At 40.9% G+C, this 21,123-nt stretch overlaps 1 protein-coding gene across 11 annotated transcripts in view; it reads left to right on the top strand.

Moving 5' to 3' along the window:
• Positions 1–21,123, top strand: part of LOC114152889 (pleckstrin homology domain-containing family A member 7-like) — a 141,140-nt gene that overhangs the window by 92,613 nt on the left and 27,404 nt on the right. For 9 of the 11 annotated variants that reach the window (XM_028031096.1, XM_028031089.1, XM_028031073.1 and 6 more), the window contains 5 exons: positions 1,872–1,976; positions 3,578–3,650; positions 6,854–6,954; positions 17,121–17,299; positions 20,524–21,072. In XM_028031096.1, the coding sequence (XP_027886897.1) occupies positions 1,872–1,976; positions 3,578–3,650; positions 6,854–6,954; positions 17,121–17,299; positions 20,524–21,072 (1,007 nt within the window). Of the gene's footprint in view, positions 1–1,871; positions 1,977–3,577; positions 3,651–6,853; positions 6,955–8,509; positions 9,097–17,120; positions 17,300–20,523; positions 21,073–21,123 lie in introns of those variants that run through there. The other 2 variants (XM_028031045.1, XM_028031103.1) reach the window with 2 other exon arrangements.

Genomic DNA, 21,123 nt, shown 5'->3' with positions numbered 1-21,123 from the left:
ACAGCAGGGAGAAAGTGGAGAGGTTGAGTCAGTGGAAGTTTATAAAACAATGTTCCAACATGCAGATCACATCAGAAAAGGCAAATTGAAACATCAGAAAATGGAAAGAAAAACATTAAGCTGAGAAACAGCCAAGTAGCCAGGAGTAAATCTGGAGGAAACTCGGGTGGGAGAATCTGAATCCATTGGGAATCTGTTGTCAAAAGAAAGCTGTAAATAATCCAGTTTGTAGTTTGCTACAATCCCTTGTAAGAGATGCAAAAGGAAAAAAAAAGATGTCAAAGAAGGTAGTTGTGTCAGATGAAATGGTAGTGGCATTGTTGCAACCAGTTGAATTTGCTAATTGAAAACCAAGTGAGTAATCCTCCCGCGGACTTAAGAGACGGGATCACTTGGAGCTTTTTACTCTGTGCGGAGTCTGGTGGGGTGGCACTGACCCCACGTGTGCTTTTACAAGTTTTTATTTGTAAAAGCAAATAAAAAACTTAAATTGACGGTCTGACGGGACACGTCTGAACCCCCCCCACCCTGGCGGACCATGTCAGCTGAGCATCGCACTGAGACCATGAGATGGTTAAGCTATTATTAAAAGAAGCTTGTAAATATATACCTTTGCATTTGTACTTTCAAATATGATGAATTATTTACTAAAGAACTTTTGTCTTATTGTATTATTTTTAATCATTTTTGTAAGGCAGCCGGTTTGGATTTGGTTAGAAACCCCAGATTTTCCTTCATGCAATTTCGACTTTACAGCACCTTTATTATTATTTTTTACCTTCAATAAAAATAGAAATTTGAGCGTTTTGAGTAAAAATTAATAATGACGTAGAATGACTAAACTAGATCCTTCACCTTCTAATGCCGTTTCAGTTGACATTAACGTTTTTCTTTATCCATCCATTTTCTTACACCCTTACCCCAGTTGGGTCAGGAGGGGTGCTGGTGCCTCTCTCCAGCTGTCAACAGGCGAAAGGCGGGGTCACCCTGGACAGGTCGCCAGTCCATCACAGGCAACTATATAAAAACTTGCAAACCTCATATTATTTAAGGCTACTGATTTAATATTGTCTGCATAGTGATCCTTTGAAAGCCTGTTAGATGAACACGTAGTCATGCCTGAGGTTCAGCTGTTTTGAATAGTGGGAATAATTTGAGTGGATAAAACGGTTTTAAGTTGTAGCCCAAAAGACTTTTAGCTAACGCTGCCATTAAGAAGGTTGTACAAATTTTCAGACTTTGCCATTTACAAAAGTTTGAAAAAGGTAGATGACATTTTTTAACCATTTCAGGGGTATTAGTGCTTTTGTGAGACATACAATATAATATACTGCAGTCACCATGGATTCTCAGAGTTACTGACTTGCTTTCTTTGATGTTACCTCCATTAACCTCTGACTTTCACTTCACAGTCTTCCTCCTCACCCAGGATAGAGAAATTTTGTCTTTGTTTGACAAATGTTATAGCAACAGTGACTCTCACTGTCAGGAGTCAGGGTAGAAAATTGTCTGTCACCGAGTAATGACTATAATTAGACAACAATTGGGGCAGAAAAAGAGAGGTATCAAAAAAAAAAAGATAATGATGGCGTGGATGAAGGCCTGTGCTGGGCTGCTGTAAGTGAGATTGAATGCTCTGATTAAGAGCAGAGCGCCAATTATGTCCCACTCGTATAAGTCAGATCTCTTCCTTTTAATCTCAACTTCTAAACCACAGATTAGACACAGAAGTTTAGCATTTAGAGCAAAAATGCACATGCTTATCTATTCTATAGGTTTAAGAGCCTGTTTTTAACTTATCCTTGATGCCATGGAAGGTTTTCTTGACTTGACTGAATTACTCCTGGTTGTTTGGGTTTTGTGTGTTGCAGGCCTCTAGATCCAGTGGGAAGATTCACAGCTTTGGGAAAAGAGAACAATCCATCAAGAGGAATCCTAACGTCCCAGTGGTGGTCCGAGGATGGCTGTACAAACAGGTAGACGACCCCCCTGCTCAGACATCGCAGTCCGTCTCCTCGTGTTCAGGACTTATTTTAGGACCAGCGTGTCCACGCATCCTGAAAAAATTATTTGTTCTTTTTCACCATTAAATCATTTGTTCATCATTCCAACCTGGGTCCTCCACATTTTCCTCACCACCTCTACAACCGCACTTCATGACAATACCTTTGTGCAAATGAAGTGGCTTAGCGGTGCTTACCAACAACGAACACCGATATTACTGTGGAATATTGTAGGAATTGATGCATGGTTGAAATACCTCACAGCAGACTGCACAACTTTGTATGAAAGAAAAAAAAGCAGATTCAAATGTAGGAAATGCTAAAGTGGTGAAATAATGGGAACCCCATAGGCATGACCTATGTCATAATATAGGCATATCATGACACCTGTTTCACAATTAACCACGGCCTACATGCCATCTTTAAAAATAAACATTTTTATGAAGTCTGTATATTATTCAAAAACATCAAAAAAGTTTTCCGACTGTCTTATTAAAAGAAAAACAGTCAATTTCCAAATTTTTCAGATCATCAATTATTTTCTATTTTGTTGGCCAATTTTTTTTTAAATTTTTTTTTTACCATTCTTAAGTTCAGGGGTCGAACAAAGTCATTTCAAGGGCAATGAATGGCTCTCAGGCCCCACTTTGGACATCCAAGAGGCTTGGATTGGACTACACTGTAACCGTGATGATACAGGGTCATGCTGCTGATGATTGGATCGCCATCTTGACCAGCAGCGAATTTGAGAAACATATATTATCTCTTTACACCTGTATTATTATTATTATTATTATTATTATTATTATTATTTTATAGATGTCCCCTCCTCCACCAAAATCCACTCCAGTTGGGTCAGTAAAGTTTTGGCTTTTTCCCCGCGGCCCACTTTTACTCCTCCCTGATTTATTCCGTGTACTTTGGAAATGTGGAGCACCTGGTGTTTGATCGCGTTTGCTTATTTAAAGTTCTACTTAAAATAACCGGCACTTGGCACCGCCCCGCCGGAAAGACGCTTGGCCTCGCTACAATACGAACGGTGAGACGACGAGAATCAGACGGCAACATACAGTGGCACACGCATCACTATGCATGACGCCTATATCACAATTACAACACGTCGTCCCTCACACTCGGGTCAGCGTCTCTGTGGCCAGGCAGACAGTGTGTTTTATTCCCTTCATCTGCCCACACCGCAGATACCTCACATTTTCTACATTTTGAGCAAATGGGACGAGTATTTATAACTTTGTTTGAGGTTGGAGGTGTTTTTTCCTGCTTCTGCTGTGTCACCTCTCCTCTTTAAATGGCTCCATTTTTAGCAGGCGAACATACAGGATGAAACAAGCAGCGGAAAAAAGCAGCGAGCCAGAAAACATTCCCTGGTTGTGTCCGGCTCACTTTTCCTCTAATAAAGATGGTTTCTCTCCATATCTGCTTGGTCTTGTCACAAATTCCTTTTTTCCCATAATTTCTTGCTTCTGACACTCTGTGGACATTGCAGTACATTATTATTATTATTATTATTATTATTATTATTCATGAGTGTTTTGCCTCTTTTTTTTCCTCTGCAGGACAGCTCTGGGATGCGCCTTTGGAAGAGGAAGTGGTTTGTCTTATCTGATTTCTGCCTTTTCTACTACAAAGGTGAGTCTGTGCAGCATGAGCAAAGCATGGTTTTTTTTTGTACATGGTATACATCTACAAAAACATAATGAAATAATGATCAAATAAGTAGCAGGTGTCAATGGAAAATAAAAGAGAAAATGTGGTGAAGGACAAATTTGTAGCTTTAAGCTGGAATTTTAGACAGTATTTAAACATTGCCAAGTTAGATGGATAAAAGGAAAGAACAGAGCAGAAATACACTGAATTTCCTGTTATTTGTTTAAAAGTAGCAGTCAGAACGATCAGCCAACACGCCTCCATGAAAAATATATAATTTCCTTTCTGGAAGCATCCCATCCACTGCAAAAACACAAAATCTTACCAAGTACTTTTGATCCAGTTTGTAGAGCAAATATTTTAGTACACTTCAAATAAGACAAAACTTACTTACAAGTAGATTTTTAACAAGATATAAGAGCTTGTTTTGAGTGAATCAGTCAATCAGTCAAATTTTATTTGTGTAGCACATTTCAGCAGCAAGGCATTTCAAAGTGCTTTACATCATAACAAACACAGAAACACAGAGTCATGCAACATAGAATCAATAATCAAAACATTACATTAAGTCAAGTGCCATCATTAAATAGTCCTTTAATGTTTATTTTAAAAAGTAGCTCCACTGGTAGATTTATTTCACTAATAATACATTTTTCATCTGCTAATGCAGCTAGTATTATTTTTAAATCAATATTAAGGACTTTTTGACTTAAAAAACAATCTCCTATTTCTTGCTGAAAAGTTCCTTGTGAGTTAGTTTTGTCTTATTTCAAGTGTACTGAGATATTTACGCTAGAAACTAGACAAAAATACTTGGTAACATATTGTGTTCCCGCAGTGTCGCTTTTCTACTTCCCCCAACTTGCTAAAAAAGTCAAATAGCTAACTTAATCAAAAATCGTCCGATTCCGACCAGTGGCCTGTTCCTCTTCAATCTTTTATTCGTATTTCTTGATAAAACTATTTATACGCTGATGCTGATCATAACTTGCCTGCCTGCTGAGATTGGTCATGAAATTTTAAGTTGAAAAACTTTGCAAGTGCAAATGCCTGAGTTTGTCAGTGATCAGTCGTGACGGCACTAACTTGGTCAATCTACATTAAATTAAATTACAATTTTAAAAAACCCCCCAAAAAAACAGTATTTGTATCACAAATTTGACTTTGGTATGAACTGTGTAGAAAACGTGCAGACAGCTCGACACGTTCTGATTGTTTTTGTGAAGTGGAACTGACAAAGGAGGCAGTAAATCAGTCTTGGCGTCCTTTAATTGGATTTTTCCTAGTGAAACACGTATGTGACAAGAGCTCACACACACACACACAAACTGCTGGGCTCTGTCGTCCTTCTTGTCTTAATCTGCCTCTCTGCGCGCTCCTTTGCCATCTCTGTATATTTTTGAAGGAACCTTTTGGGAGTCGCCTCGGTGACATCGATTCGCCGCCGTTTCATTCTTGTCTCTTTTCTCCCCTCAGTTCAAAGGTTTCTGCTCTCAACGTGAAAAGTCTTGATCCGGCAACGCTTGTCGTTTCTTTTCACCCCGTGTGTTCACGAACACAGCCACATGTTGGTCTTCCTATTATGCCGTGGGTACTGGTTTCTGTTAGGGCTCTAGATTTCTTTTGTTTTTGCCTTTCTTTTTTGTCACATTTTTTAAACGATAAAATACGAGGAAGATCATGAACGGCTAACTACAAGAGTTTTTAAAGCTGCAGTGTGTAACTTTTATAAAAATTATTATTTTTTTACATATTTGTTGAAACTGTTACTATGGTGTAAACATACGGTGTGATGAGACAGATGATCTGTTTTCTCCCAGTGCTCAAAGTTCAATCTAGATAACCAATCAGAGCCCGTCTCAAAACAAAACAGAAACAACAAATAAAATAAATTATAAAGTGTCTGTAAATAAAGTTGCCCTTCAAAAAAAGGGGGCTAGTTGAGATCAAAGCATCAGACTGAAGATTTTTATCATCCAGTTTTTGGTAGAAAAGGAGAGAAAAGATTAAAATGATAAATCAACGCAAGTGGAAATTATTCAGCTTATTTTAATTTATTGTGCCAATAACTGATTTATTGCGACAGGCCTCAGTAAGAGTGGAGTGTTTACTCTTAAAAGGGTTTGGTGAAAAGGCGGCACAAGTAACAGATGAAGTTTCATCAGACGGACCAAAATATAAAGTTTTATATAATTAGAAAATAACAACATCAAGCAAAATAAACATTTGTCCAAGTCAGTTTCTCTCAATAAAATAATCTTATGAAACTTTAACAAAAACAGCAGGTCTGTGCCTGGGGATGTTTTTCCGTTCATTCAGTGAAGTTTCTCACAGCGGGTAGAGGAGCCAGACGTCTTACTCAAGTAAGAGCAGCAAAAAAACTTCATGGAAAAAAAAGACTCTTAAAAGTAAAAAGTACTCTAGTTATTTAAGTAAATGTAACTAGACAACTCCTAATTTAACTCTGAGCTGATCAGGTTTGCTCCGTGTGTGTGTGTGTGTGTGTGTGTGCGTGTGTGTGTGTGTGTGTGTGTGTGTGTGTGTGTGTGTGTGTGTGTGTGTGTGTGTGTGTGTGTGTGTGGACCATCTCGTCCACCATGTGGGGAATGTGTCCTCCAAACGACCTTGGATTATTTTCAACCCAACTCTCCGTTTAATCTACAGCGTCACCTTATCACCTTCCATACAAACACTCGGAGACGCGGACATGTCGGCATGCGCACATTCCTTCATATCAGCAGTGAATTTTACAATGAAGCAGTCATTGAACACGCCACACACATGTTGTAATTCTCTGAGACGGCACCGAGTGGAAAGCCGACATGTACGGAGTTGTAAACATAGAACGATATTTTTAAAAATGTGAGAACATCATTCCTCAAGCAGCGGCTTTAGGCATTAAGACGTAAATTTAGGGTTAAGGTGAAAGGTCAAGGGCTGGAGAAACGCGTGTTTGGCGGGTGGCTAGCATTTACTTCGCCGCTCATTTAGCTTCTGGCACATGGAGCGACGGCATGAGAGCGTCGTGTCGCTGGTGGCGGACGGGGCTTGAAATTAGAGGGTGATGAGTGATACTTATTTTATTGCCCCTTCCTTTCCTCTCTATCTTTATCTCTGTTTTCCCTCACCTACTCCACCCTGATTATCCACTCCCTCATTCACTTTCTCTCTCTCTCTCTCTGCAGACAGCAGAGAGGAGGCGGTCTTGGGCAGTATTCCTCTGCCCAGCTATGTCATTTCACCCGTTGACCCCGAAGATCACATCAGCCGCAAGTATGCCTTCAAGGTACGCCTCTTTTTGTTAGCATTCTTTCTATGCTGCCTGGTAGTTTTTTTTTGTTTTTTGTTTTGCTCTAATGTGATTGTGGTTTTCTCTTAAAGTTAAGATGAAAAAGTTTTGTTGTTGTTTTTTTGTAATAACAATAAGCAGCAAATATTTCTCAGCTCATCGTTTGCAAATGTTCTTCAAATCTGTTAGCGCACAATTTACCGAATGAAAACATTGAAATGTCAAAGCGGCGATAAAAAGGAGTCGCAGGGTTTTCTCTTTCACGTTCAAAAAACAGTCTTGATGCTGTGCGTCTGATTCCATCCTGACTGACAGATATTGGGGTTTTTTTTCCTCCCACTGGAACCACTTGAGATAAAATGTATGTACGCTTCCTGCTATTTAAAGCTGAGAAGTTTCCACTGAGTTATTTTTGTCATTTCAGCCTGAGAAGCTCGTGCTAAATGCCAGTACAGCGACTTGCCCTTTATAACCCTTCAACTTTTCCACATTTTGTCACGTTACGATCACAAACCTGGATGTTTTTGATTTTGATTTTAAGTGCGTGGCTTTTGGATGTAGCTTCCTGAAGTCCACATGCTGTAGAGACGCTTTCTGTAATTGCAGCAGCAAGTTTTTTTAAGAGATATTTTTGTGGTTTACCACACAGGTTTTCTATTTATGTGCATTCATGTGTTTAGTCTATTCTAGTTGTGCTCTCACAGATTGGATTATTAACCACATCCTTACCTACACTCTCCCCCGGACCCCTCCCCACCTGTTGCAGCAGCGTCCATTACAGCTGACTGTCAGTGTCTCTGTTGAGACGGAACGGCATGAAGCCTCTCCGCTCCCCGAGGCGAAGCTTTTTCTTTTTGCTGTTGTTTGTTTTTACAGTTCAGTCTCTCAGTGCTATGAGCAGATGCTCGTTCTCCTACGAATCCATCCAGACTCAAGCGGGAGGGTCTACATGTCACGGCTGTTTTTGTTCGAAGGGTGACAGCCCGTATAAACCAAAAGGATGCCTCAGCCCGAGTCGTTATGACAAGTTGTTGCGGCAAACGCCTTGGCACAGAAAGCTCAGAGCTAATCACACCTGCAGCCTTTGCAGCTTGTTCCTAATGAAAGCGTGAGATAAATACTGTTTTATATTTCTGGCCGGACGGGATCGTCTACTCGCCTGTCTGCTGAGTTTTGTTCACGACAAGACAAACGCGACACAAAACGCTTTTCCACTTTGTGACAGTGTGGAATCTGAGGTTCAATTTTGATCCATTTACATGAACTTTCTAAGGCCCTGAAACGTAGAAACCAAAGGCTTTTAAAGGTGTGCTTTCTTTCTATCATGATTAAGTTTTCATGTATAATTACTGCAATGAAAAATACAAGTCGTCTGGATTCTTTGGTTCTAGATTGTGTTTTGTTTTTTTCTATTTTCTCATAATGTAGGTCAAATATTGGAGAGTTTACTTATTATTTTGGCCTCTCTAAAAAAAAAAAAAAAAGTATCTTTTTTTTAATTAGTGTACTTTTTTCACATTAAAGTGACAATATTGCTGTTTCTCTTCCCCTTCCCTAAAATATATCCAATTTTCTTTTTCAATTTTATCATCTCTCTTGAAGGTAAAACTCTCCTAGAACTCTTAAATCAATCAAATGCCTATAAAGTGTTAAAACTGCCTGTTTAATTTCACCTTAACACCCAGAATCCAATAAGTCCAAGGTCTTTCAGGGGACAACAAAATGAAACGGCTGTTTGCTTTGTGAAGCCTGGGTTTCTTTCATTTAGCCTGTTAGGTTTTAAATTTGTCTCCTCGCTGCAGGAATCTCGTGCATGTCCACCAAACTCTGCTCAGTTTGAGTTCAGTAGGATTTCCAAACACACTGACTGCTGATGCTGCAAACAGCTGAAGGGGGTTGGAACAAGGTCGCCATGTTGCACTACAATGAAAACAAACACATTTGATTGGTTGTGTTTGTTGATTAAAATCCATCTCCAGCACATCCACAGTCAGCTGCGTATCAAACCCCGCTCCCCCCACCCTCTATTTACCGAACCCTCTCCCCTCTCTTGTTGCCATTGGCCGGCTGCCTGGCTGGGACCTCCCTCCCTCCCTGTGAGTGTGTTGAGCCGTCCAGTGAAAGCCCGCCCATAAATAGGTACTCACTCCACTGCTGTGGTGTCGGTTCTCTCTCTCTCTCTGTCTCTCTGGCCAGATGTGACCCTTCCTCATCCCTGTCGCCTGCCGTCGCTGTGGCTTTGTTGGTTATAAATATGGGAGAATATACAACAGCTGCGTATATTCCTGTGTTTTTGATGCATGTCTTGAGAGGAGCGTGTTTGTTTTCGGCTGATGTTTCATTTGACAGTCTGTGTCATCGCCCTTATCTTGATTTCATTTGTCATTGCTATCGTCGTTTGACTCTTTCACCTCACCTTGTCCTGTTATTACATAATGGATCTTCCTGGTGTTTGTCTGTGTGGCCACACCACTGTTTTTTTTTTTCTTCTGTTGCTTGTAACTTATGTCACACAACTTTTCTGGGAAGCAGCAGAAAGGGAAAGAGTGAGCATGTAAAAGTTGAACACAGAATGTTCCGTAATTCTAAATCTAAAAATGAGAAACCTGTTAAATTCTGGAGTTACGCTAATGAGAAACGTCTCTTTTGTTGAGGTTTGACATTTCAGGACTTAGACAAAAAATAAGGCCTGTATTTATTTCATTTATTTTATATTTAGGTCATATTTAAATTACTCAAGATGGTAGTTTAGGTAGACTAAGGGGAGCATTGGTGAATAAAAAAATCCAGATTTTCCAAAACTGAAATCTTCAAAAACAGAAAATTTGATTAATCACTTAAATCAATTTATCACCCAGGAGATTAAAGAAGTATGACATTTTTTGTTTGGATTAGATGTAGGAGAAAGGCTCTTCTCCACAAAAAGAAGATATGAGGATAGTGTAGGTCAGACAGGTGGGACCAAAGTGAGCGTGTTTAAATAAAAACTGGCTCCATTGTAGAGCGTACAGATTTCCTACAATTCCTTCATTTCTGACAATTTCAGCCACATTTCACAGACAAGGAGGGAGAAATACTTTATACTTGTAGTTTTAAAAACCAAAAGAAATGAAGGATGTACATAAGGCCACTCAAAGAAAGGGAACCCAATTCTGTAGTGATGGATATGGAGACGACGGGCAGTAAGGAACATTTTGACTACATCCAAAGGGAAGCTAACAAGTTTGATGAACTAATTGGGTGTGTTTTGCCCCATTACTCGTACAACAGGGCAGCCACCGCCCGCCTGTTGGTTGCTGCATTTCCATTGACCATGTAATTGAGCAATTTACCATTTCAAAGGGAAATTTGCTTAACGGAAATGCACCAAGTCTGTAAAAACAAGTTTTTTAATAAATTGTTTTGACCCGAGGATGTGGTGGGTTTTCTTTGGCCTTATCAAAATCGGTTTATTTTGCGAAACTGCAACGGAAACACTTTTTCACATCACACAAGTCATTTGATCAACAACCGGCTGTTACCACTGGCACAAACCACAAAGAAGACGACAACAGGAAGTGGTTGGAGGATGATGGTGCCGCGCGTCTTTTAACAACGTGAACAAACTTATTCACATGTGATTTCAACTGTGTTTGTTATTTAATGGAAACGTCGCATTTGGAAAATCGCAGAGGTGTTTTTCTACACTAGTGGAATAGTGACAAAGGTTTGCGCACCTTTGTAACGGAGACGCAGCTGGAGCGGCTCAGAAAGCGGCAGTTCTCGTCAGCCTCATCGGCTTGATGTCTCATACAAAACAGTTTGATGTGAAAACTGTTTCCTGCTGAGCAGTTAACTGTCCGACTCAGTGCGCCATTGGAAAAAACGGCCTTTGCGCGGACGTGTCTTTTAAAAAAAATTTCTTTTACTTATTTTTACTTTCTTTTTATGTTGTTCAAAGTAAACATTCGTTCACCACCGTTTTTCCTGGTCATAAAAACAGCACACCAGCAAAAACACGTCATTCCAATGTAATGCACGGTAGTGGACAGTGATGATGAGGGCTTGTTTTAACCAGAACACCATATACTGAATACCAAAGTACTGTAGAGTCAAATGGGGAGTTGGTCTGCTCCAACAGCTTAAGCTTGGCCCAAACTGGCTCATTAATTGGACAAGTACAGCAGAATAATCCACATCAAAAATGACTGAAAATAAAACAATCAAGATGCTACCATGGCTACTTAAAACATTCTAAATTAAATTGGGATTCAAATGGATTTTAAAGCGAGAGACGCGGAAACAAAAGTGAGCAAATATTCCTCCTCCACAATGTGGGCGATGATAAGGGCATACAGAGAACATTATCATCATTATTGCCGCTAAAGGTGCTTCCGAGCGTTTCCATTTTGGCTAACGACGCAGAATCTCTCTCTCTGTGTGTTTTTGCACTCTTGAGCTGAAACGTGAATAATTTTTACACACCAGACACGGTTTCCGCGCAGAGCCAAAAACGCCAACAAGCTTTCCGTCCAAGTGCTTCCAGTATAAATCCGGTTTTCGCGCTGGCAGGTTGGGGAGAAGGTAACTTATCCGGAGCTTTGTGGCGCTCTGGCAGCTGTGGCTTATCAGTCAGAACACAAGCGACTCTTTAAATAGCGCCTGGAAAAAAAATCGAGAGTTTGTCAGCGTTGTCCGAAAGTGACGACTGAGCCCCATTGTGAGCTTTTGTGGGTGTGTGTGTGTGTGTGTGTGTGTGTGTGTGTGTGTGTTGGCGTGTGCATGTGTGTGTGAGACAGAAAGAAAGAGAGGGAGAGACGCAAGCGATATTTTCAGGCTGTGGCAGGAGTGGACACGGAAAAAGGCAGGAAGTGATTCAGAGTGGAAAATACTAAACGAAAATAATGGGAGGAAGCGTTTGAAAGGACGCAGAGGGTTGAACTGATAAAGGCTTGTTCCTGTGAAAGACGGGGCTCAAAGAAAGAAAGAAAGCGAGCGAGCGGTGGGATTTTGTTCTCCTTTTTTTGTCTATGCTTCATCAAACACAATTAAACAAAACTGGTGCTGAGGCAGATCATCAGAAACCCGATTTAAAAGTGTCACCAACTCCCACGCGCATCCAAACAGAGCGGCGCGAGCTCTCGGTGTGTGGGTGTGTTAGCTGCGCGCGCACTCAAAGCTCAAAGACCCTCTCAGCGTTCCCGATAAAGGCGGCCACGGACTCGGGTTTTTTAAAATTATTATTAATATTTATTTATTTATCATCTGCTGAAGGTGTGTGGCGCATGTACCCGCTTTTTGACTGTTTTCTTTTCTTTTTTTAAAAAAATATCCTTTCGTTTCTTCCTCCGTGTTAAAGTCGAAGCACATTCGGACTCGAGGTCGGTTTAGGGCGTTTAAAAAATTACATGTGCATCTTTCTACGGTCCAAATATCCGTTCATGCCTCTGCGCAGGCTGCTGCACGTGTGAGGACATCTGAGGTTTCGCCCGGTCTTCTGTCTCGGTAGCTATAAGAGGCATCTGTCGGGGAGCTGATGGAGAGTCAGGAGGCGCGCTTGGACAGCTGTTTCCTCAGGATGCTCTTTTGCTTTCCTTGAAATGTTTACTTTACTTTTGGTGTTTGAGACGTAATTTCTAACCAGCCTCCTTCCCATTCCCCTGCCTTCTGATCTAACTTAATATGCCTCGACTTCTGGAGATAACTAGCCCAAATGCGATTCGTAATATTGGTGCTTTTTATCCGGGCAGCATCCTGATGTTTTCAGACATCTGTTTTAAGCAAACAATCTGAAATATTGGGCCCATACATAGCTGTGTGGAAAAGAGGCCTGCAATAAACAGCAGCTGTATTGAAATGGCTTTGAAGTAACAGGCAAACACCAATGTTGTAGAAATTGCCTGCAACTGTCTTTGATACAAACACAGAAATAGTCTGTGGACAAAAAGGTCGATATAGAGATCTCATATTAAGTAACTGCACAAAAAGTGTGTTTTTTTTCAAATAAAATACACGTCACAGATTATCAGTGTTTTTGTAAAGTGCCTCTAAAATACATTCTCAAAACTTTGGATGTTTTACCCCTTTTTTACATCCAGAAATCAATTTTAAAAAAGTTTTTAAAAAATTGTTGATTTCTGTTTGTTTTTTTTCTTGGCAAAACAAATACAACAAACACCCTGTGTCAATGTGAAAACTGATTAAAACTGTTTACAAATAAAGTAAACATGAAGAGACAGTCACAAACATAAAAATAGGTGCATGTCATGGTGTCCACACATCCCTAAAATGTTTAACATTTGCGTGTCTAAAATTATGGTCTTAAATTTATTTTTAAAAATGTAAGTTAGCCTTAAATATGTTAATCACAGGTCTTAAATTTTGATAATTTAATCTCGTATACTCTTTTCCGTCAGACTAAAGTTTGAGTCCTACTCAGATGTCTTCATTGCCTTTGAGGCGGTTGAGGCTACCGCTAACTAGCTGCTAATGTGCATGCTTGTGCTAGCTAGGTTTTTTGCGTCTGTCGCGGGTAAGTTCAAATGTATTGACAGTTGGCTGTTGGCTAACTTCTATTGCCAACCCATATGATGCTAAGGTGAATTCTGTGCAAAAAACGTAGAACTACGATGATGAAGACTGTAAATTTGTGTTGTGGAACAGGTCTTAGTTTTCATTCATAAAGGTCTTCAAAAGGTCTTAAAGAGTTTTTAATTTGACGAACCCTGTGGTGAAAATAATCCACGCTGTTATCCAAAGGACGAATGTTAACATCAGCAGTTATTTGCTAATTACTTTTAATCCATTTTCAAATTCACTGTACAAAAATTCCAGCTTTAACCCAAGACTGTCCTAATAACATCAAAAGATTCAAGTACCATGGATTCATGAATTTTTACATTTATCATTCAAATGCAGGTTGTCACACAACCTGTCAGGGATAATGTACAATTGAGCTTCAAAAATAACAATCGTCAGACAAAGACAAGGTATTAAATTGTGCCTTTGCCCAGTTTTAATTGTCAGTGCACGGATGTGAAATCTACCTCAACACCCTGACAGAGGAGGCGTGCCTCACTAGGTTATCGAGTCCCGGTTGGGTCGATCCAGCAGCGCAATCAGCTCCAAAACATCATGAAGTGTCTTGGTCAGAGCCCGTGTTTTGGGCATGCTGAGCCAGAGAACTTTATTTCAAAGCGTTTTTCTCTCGTAATCAGGGCTAAGTTTGCGTGAGCTGGCGGGGCAGCGGCTCTGTAAGAAGCGGATGTGAACAAGTACGGCGGCCGTGTGCGCGTTTGTCGGCTCTTTTGCCAGGGTTTATTTAGCGTTTACAGTAACACAGCAGGGGTGACAGTCTGCTTTATTCACCAGCGTCTGGTGTGTACGTTAAAAGCGTCCGTGCGGGGGTAACGTTCGGTGTGTTTGCTCACCAAAAGACGAGAAAGCCAAGCTGCTGAAACGCGCTCATCTTCTAATCTGAACCTGAGAACACAGAGAAAATGTCTGTACTGCAGCCAAAGTGGATCCAAACGTTGTACAACCCTCCTTCTCCCCCCGCTGTCCTGCATTCATTATTCAGAGAAGGAATTAGAGTACGGGAGATTCTGTGTTTAACTACTTTTCATTTACATGCATCTGTTCTAAAGAGAGGACTCTCGTTTGTCTGCTGGTCTCAGTGGTGGAGGACGGAAGGAAGGAAGGAAAAAGGAAAAAGGAAAGTGGATTATTTAGAAAGCTGGGCTCAGTGAAGTGCAGCCCGGCTTCTAAGGGGAACTAATAACCCCACATTTACAACAAAGACCTATTTATCAAGGATACAAAGCACTTAGAGACTATTAATTAATCAGCAGCTTTTACATAGAAGGTCTTCCTTAAATGTCCGACTGGTTCTGCTTGTTTCTTGGCGTGTTTCTCGTGTTCCTGAGGTTAGTTAGAATTAGACTGGCATCATGTCGAACGGTGAAGCTGGAATATTCTCAGCCTGTAATCAATTCTTAATGGATTTTCAATCAGAAAGCTTCTGGGTACCCACCTCTTGAGGCTCCTCTCTGGACTTGGCACAGTGACCTACAGGGAGGCTGCAGATTTCTTTTGAAGATTTGGTTGCCACGACAGCCGCAAACACTCCCGATTTTCAAAAACGATTTCTCAATACCCTCTCCTGCTTTCCATCTCTACCCGGCGCTGCGCGGTCTCGTTTTTTTTCTTGCCGTTTCCACCTACACAACCGGAGTAGCTTTTTCAAGACAGATTCTTGTGGGATTCTCGGTTGTGCGATAGCCTGGGAGATAAAAGAGATGGGTCTGAACCCTGAGCTGCAAGAAATGATCCTTTGGAGCCACTTGGGACAGTGGCGGAAAAGACGGGAGGAATACTGTAACATTTAGCACCGCCAAAAACAAGGTGTCTTACTCATGAAATAGGTGTGGATGTGAAACAGAACAACAACATCCATTTACAGATGTAGCACTGTGCAAAATAATTCATATCCCTTCAATATTTTCACATTACAACCATAAATGCATGTATGTAGAGATGGAAACAAAAGGAAAATCCTGCACAACTGATGGACACGCCGTTAAAGGTTAGTGAACAAATAGCATTGTGAAGATAAACACCATCCATCATCCATACCGACAAACCCACCAAAGCCATCCATCTAAATTGTAAGACTCGGTAAGGAGAGCATTTAATCAGAGAAGGAACCAAGTTGCCCATGGTTACGGTGGCCCAGAGGGGACAATGAAATAAGTCACAACACAACTACAAAAGCTACAAGATAATGGTGAAACCTACCATTATCAAATGGTAGGTTTTTGAACAATAATACCATTATTGTTCAAAACAACGCAGCCATAGCAATAATTTCTGTTTATTCTGAAACAGAAATTATGCTAAATCGGAAATGATGCTAACTTTTCTAGCATCTCCTCTGTTATAGCATAACTTCCGCTTTGGCTTGTGTTGTTGTGTTGTAGCTTTCATTAGTTGCGTTGTGGTTTTTGTTGCTTTTTGTTGTTTGTGGCCTTGGTTATGTTGTGACTTCTGTTATTTTGTTGACTTGTTGCGCTGCGGCATCGATTACTTAATAGCAAGTTGGTTTTGTGATGCAGCTTTTTGTTTGTGGCTTCTTGTTGCATTGATATTTATTATGTTGTGGCTTGTTTTTTTTTTTTTTTGCGACGCAGCTTTTCCTTTGACAATTCGTTTTGTAACTTTTTGTTGTTTTTGTGACTTTTGCATTTTGTTGACCAATCTGGGCCTCCATACATGGTGAATTTGTTGGCGCTCCAGACATCCACACCTCAGGAGGGAAAGTCTGTCAATTCAACAACTATTGCAAAAATCTGGAGTGAGTGGAGAAGTGAAGCCAATGTTGGACAGAAATTAGTAGAGGTTCTTTAAATGCGGGAATGAGGTCTTACTGTCAAATCAGACCAAAATTGTAACTTTGTAACTAGATGCAAAACATTAGGTGTGGTGAAAACTAAAACAGCAAATCACTCTTTATACACTTTCCCCCTTTTGGAGCCACAGCTGGTCAGAGACTCCAAACACCTTGAGACGAGGGCAGAGCTTTTCCTCCCAGTAGGAAGGCAAAGGAAGGTCTTTCCTCCCCCTCACAATGAGCTGAACACAAGAACACTGTCTTTAACACCAGCATGAAGCTTGTGGGCTCTCTACCCTTTTTGTTCTGCTTGTTGGTTCAATAGACTACAAGAAATGCAGTCTCTTTTCTCTTCCAGGAGCTATCGTTGTTCATGTCATTAGTTATTCTAAAAGATGTCTTCCAGGCATCTCATCATCCCACGGTGTAGCAGCTTTTAACATCTTTAAAATAGGTATCTAAGCGAAAAGACCTCAAGGCAAACAATTTGAAAGGATCATTTGTGTTAAACCTTCTATATTTCCATTCTCCGTCATATCAATGTATCCTTCCTTACGCTGGTGAAGGTTGTGGCCGTTGTTGAACCCAAGTGCCTGATATTTATGTCTGTGCCACCGTACTGTGTGATTTCTCCCTCTCTGCATTGGTCAGTGCCTGCGTTGCCGTTGATGTTTTCTTCTCCCCCCTCCGCCATGGGACAGCATGCTGCTCTCTGTCTTCCACCCCTGCACTGTTCTCCAGATGACCTCTGTTTTCCTCCAGCCGATCTGACCTGGCCTCTGCTCTCTTCCTTTAGGCTAGCCACACCGGTATGCATTCATACATTTACAAGCAGAGCTCTGTGATTGGCTCGCAGGCAGAGCACACTGGCATGCGGACGTATTACTTCAGCGCCGACACCCAGGAGGACATGAGCACCTGGCTGAAGGCCATGAACCGGGCCACGCTGATGCAGAACCACCCCGACAGGCTCAGGTAGGCCTTCACACCTGAAACCTTAAAGCACACATTGCCAGAGGAGTTTGGTTCTCACATGAGGTCATTTTCTACTTTGGTTTGAAAAGATATTCATTCATGTCAGCACCATATATAGCTTATAGCAGAGGTTCCCAAACGTTTCCATAACTCCCCCAAACAGCATTAGCTTCTGTCAGAGGACCTGCTTCGAAAACCAACAGAGAGCTATAGAAAATATGTAAAGAAACATCAACTTTCAATGTTTGTTTGTTTTTTTTCCATTTTTATTCACTGTTGAATAATTATTACATTCGTTAAGCATGATCTTCTCACACCTTCTGATCTAAGCTGGCCATGAGGTCTCTTTCTAGTCAGAAACTTTTTGCACCATTTTGCGCTTGCTAGCTATGCAAGGTTGAGTGCTACACTAGGTTGAGGAGCAAAACAGCTTAAAAGTCTGAAAAATTAGCATGGCAAATAACATTTCAAGAAATTATTTTAACTTTGCAATAACGAAGTTAAAATAGTTGAAAAAACGGACTAGATTTTCATCAAATTTGCGTTCAAAAAATATTAGTAGATTTTATTTTTTTCTCATCTTCCCTTTAGCTTTCTGAGGCCCTCCTGGCGCCCCCTGGTGGTCCTCTACTTTAAAAAGACACTGTTTTATAGGACCACCGTTATCAGCAATATTCTCTTACTCAGACTATCAATTTTGATGAGTAAAACCCTCTGTATTCCTTTTTTCAGAAAAAAACTTGCCAAGCAAAAGAAAAGGCATCAGTTGGCTGTTGCTGTTTGTTAGAAATCATACTTTGACAGGGGAGCATAATCAGTACCATAGTTTTATGACATATTAACTTTATGAACTCAAATACTTTACGTGCCTTAACAAATATAGGGCTTTCCTTTACAAACAAAACACTGACATCAAAGTAACTAATATAAATTGTACATGTATCCAGAAACCGCTAGAAATCATCGTAAACCAATGTGAAAGATTTGACTATTTGTCTTCAGCGGGGGGTGAAGGCAATCAAACCCCTATCTTAAAAAACGTATTTTTATTTTTACCAAAATTGAAAGTAGTGCAACAAAACGAAAAAAAGAAGCATCATGCAGCTTCAGTTATTGCAGCTGGAAACTAGATCTGTAATGTATTCTGGTGCTAAGAATATTAAGTGGTTTATCAACTAACATTTTAAAGTCTATTCTCTGATCTATTTGACTTTATGCTTCTGTCTGCCTTTAAACTGGAACCACTTCCCTTTAAGTATTCAGCCTCTCATAGAAATGAATATTGGAGAGCGCCTTGTTCATCAGCCTTTGATAACATGTATAACATCTTGGTTTCTCTCTCTGGCTGACTTTGCTCTGTGGTTGCTTCAGCGTCCGCTCCGTGCGCAGCGTGTTTGTTTTTGTGCTTTGAGACATCGCATTCAGACGATGGCGTTTATGAACCATTGGCGGTTCTCTTCATGTGTTATTAATGCTCTGACGATGGGAGGTAGCGCAGATCAAATACGTGCGGTCTCTCACTGGCAGGCTCAGACGCTGCCCACCGCCCCCTCCCTCACACACTCCCGTCCTTTCTCATTACGCCGTTCTTACGAGAGGAAATCCCACAACGCACCGCTGCCTGCTTCTGAATGACAGAAAGAAAACCGAGCCCCCGACAGCTTCCAACCGGGAGTTCTCTGAACTTTCTGTTAAAGCTCCCTCTTTTCCTGTTTGTTTGCCTGTGGAAGCCGTGACAGTAGCACTAACACCGCCTGGCACGTTTCGCTTTGTTGTTGTTAAAATTCTCGGTTGTAGCGTTTATTTTTTTACGAGTATTGAGCACCAAACGTACTTTGAAACCAGCATCAAATGGGGTCAAAGCAGTCGCCAGTGTGCCAGTTTTACTGAATTATTTTTAGATAGTAGCTGCTGGGAAGGAGAATCTTGGCACCACAGGCTTTCCTATTATTATGCAAGGTTTTTCTTTCGTGACAGAAACCTGAATATTTCTCAAGGTTTTCATGTTGGACTTAATTAATGAGTTTCGAATCAGCTTGTGCCTTTAAGGCTTTGCTTGTCAGCTGCAATGGTTTAAAGAAAAAAAAAGATCTGCATGGTGTATTTAGATTTGTCAAAGTAGAAGATGAAGCTTAAAATTTCTCTTTTATTTGACAGCCATCTACTTTACATTCGGTTCAGGACAAAAGAACAAAGATCTGAACTCTCAGAACATGGGAATACGATGTTCCGGAGATTAAATGACTTTAATGAGCCTGTTAGTTAGTGAGCAATTAGGTATAAATTACTTTTCTTTTTTTTTAGCAAATTAGCCAGAGAATGTCTTTAGGTTTTTTTTTTTATCATTAGAGTCGCCTTGCTGTAAGTATTCATGACCCTTGAACTCTTCCACACATTAGCCAAAACTATGAATAGGCCATAAGAATCTGAAACAAAATAATGAACGTTTCCAAACAAAAATCTGAAAAGTGTGAAGTGGGTTTGACTTTATGCACCTATATTCTAATACCCCTAAAGAATATATATTTAAAAAGAATGTGTTCACAAAAATTCATGCAAAATCAACAGAACCGTGCAGTTTTTTGTGCTTATCCATAGTAAAGAGTTTATTGCATATTTTTTGCAAAAATTGTCAAAAAAAAAAACATTGAGTGCCACTAACCGACTCCCACCTACAGGAGGCAGTATTTCTTACTTCTACAGCACTGCGGCCTCCGCCTTATTAATATCAATAACTTGATATTGAGCAAGTTACCGTCTGTGGCGAGTTTCAACAATCAAACTAGTAAAGAATTTAAAGAAACGTTTGGTGTCGTTTTTCTCATCTTTTTTGCTTTGATATGTAGATTCCAGATTTCTACGTGTTTTGATGAGGAAACAATATATTTCTAAAGTAGTATCACAAAATCAGTTATTCGATGGCAAAAAAGGAACAAACTGAAAACAAACTACACCACGAAAACCATGGATTGCAGCAGACAAGTCAGGGAGAAGTTTGTAGAGAATTTTAAAGCATCTGTAGATTATCCAGCTGTATCTCAAGCTTAGAAAATCTGTTTAATAAAGGTGGGTGATGCCATGGAAATACAGAACCCATATCGCCGACGCTAATACCAATACTTATTTCAGTTTGACATATCATCGAACATTTGAGCTATGGGTATTTTTGTAGAGTTTCATTGAACTATTTAATATTATCTGACTGCGTGTCTCCTTCTCTACAGACCCGTTGACAAAGTCACCATGTTGTTGCAACAAGCTGTCCCGCAGACGAACCACGTGAATCACCAGAAGATGAAGACTGTAGACTCTGAGGCCACAAAAGCAATTGTCCACGAAGTTCTGCTGGAGCCCATCCACCGTAACACAGAGGAGCTCTGCAGCTTTCACCAGGACGCCGGCAGCGTTACCCTGGAGCGCCACGTGGGGACCGCCTCTTTGGAAACGGACAAACAGAGCCCCCTTCCATCCAGACCGCCAGCCGCCACCGCCGCCCTCCAGCTGTCGGACCACGCGTCCGCGTCTGCTCCCGTGTCCAGAGTGACGTCCCGCGCTCCGTCACGAGCCACCTCAACGTTGCCTTCCAGCCTTTGCACGAGGAACGGCCTGGTGTCCACGCCCAGCCCCATCCTGGAGCCCAACGGCATCGCGGCGGGGACGTACCAGAGGGCGCCGGAGCCGGCAGCCTCCGACACGTTCAAGCATCTGCAGAGGAGAAACACTCTGGAGCAGGTGGAGCAGTGGGTCAAAGTCCAGAAGGCTGAGCAAAGGGGGTAGGTCAATATTGTTCATTTTGCATAAAAACTTTCTGATTTTAGTCATTT

This window comes from Xiphophorus couchianus, chromosome 2 (genome assembly GCF_001444195.1).
Source record: "Xiphophorus couchianus chromosome 2, X_couchianus-1.0, whole genome shotgun sequence".
NCBI lineage: Eukaryota > Metazoa > Chordata > Actinopteri > Cyprinodontiformes > Poeciliidae > Xiphophorus > Xiphophorus couchianus.
This window is presented reverse-complemented; position numbering and strand designations above follow the sequence as displayed.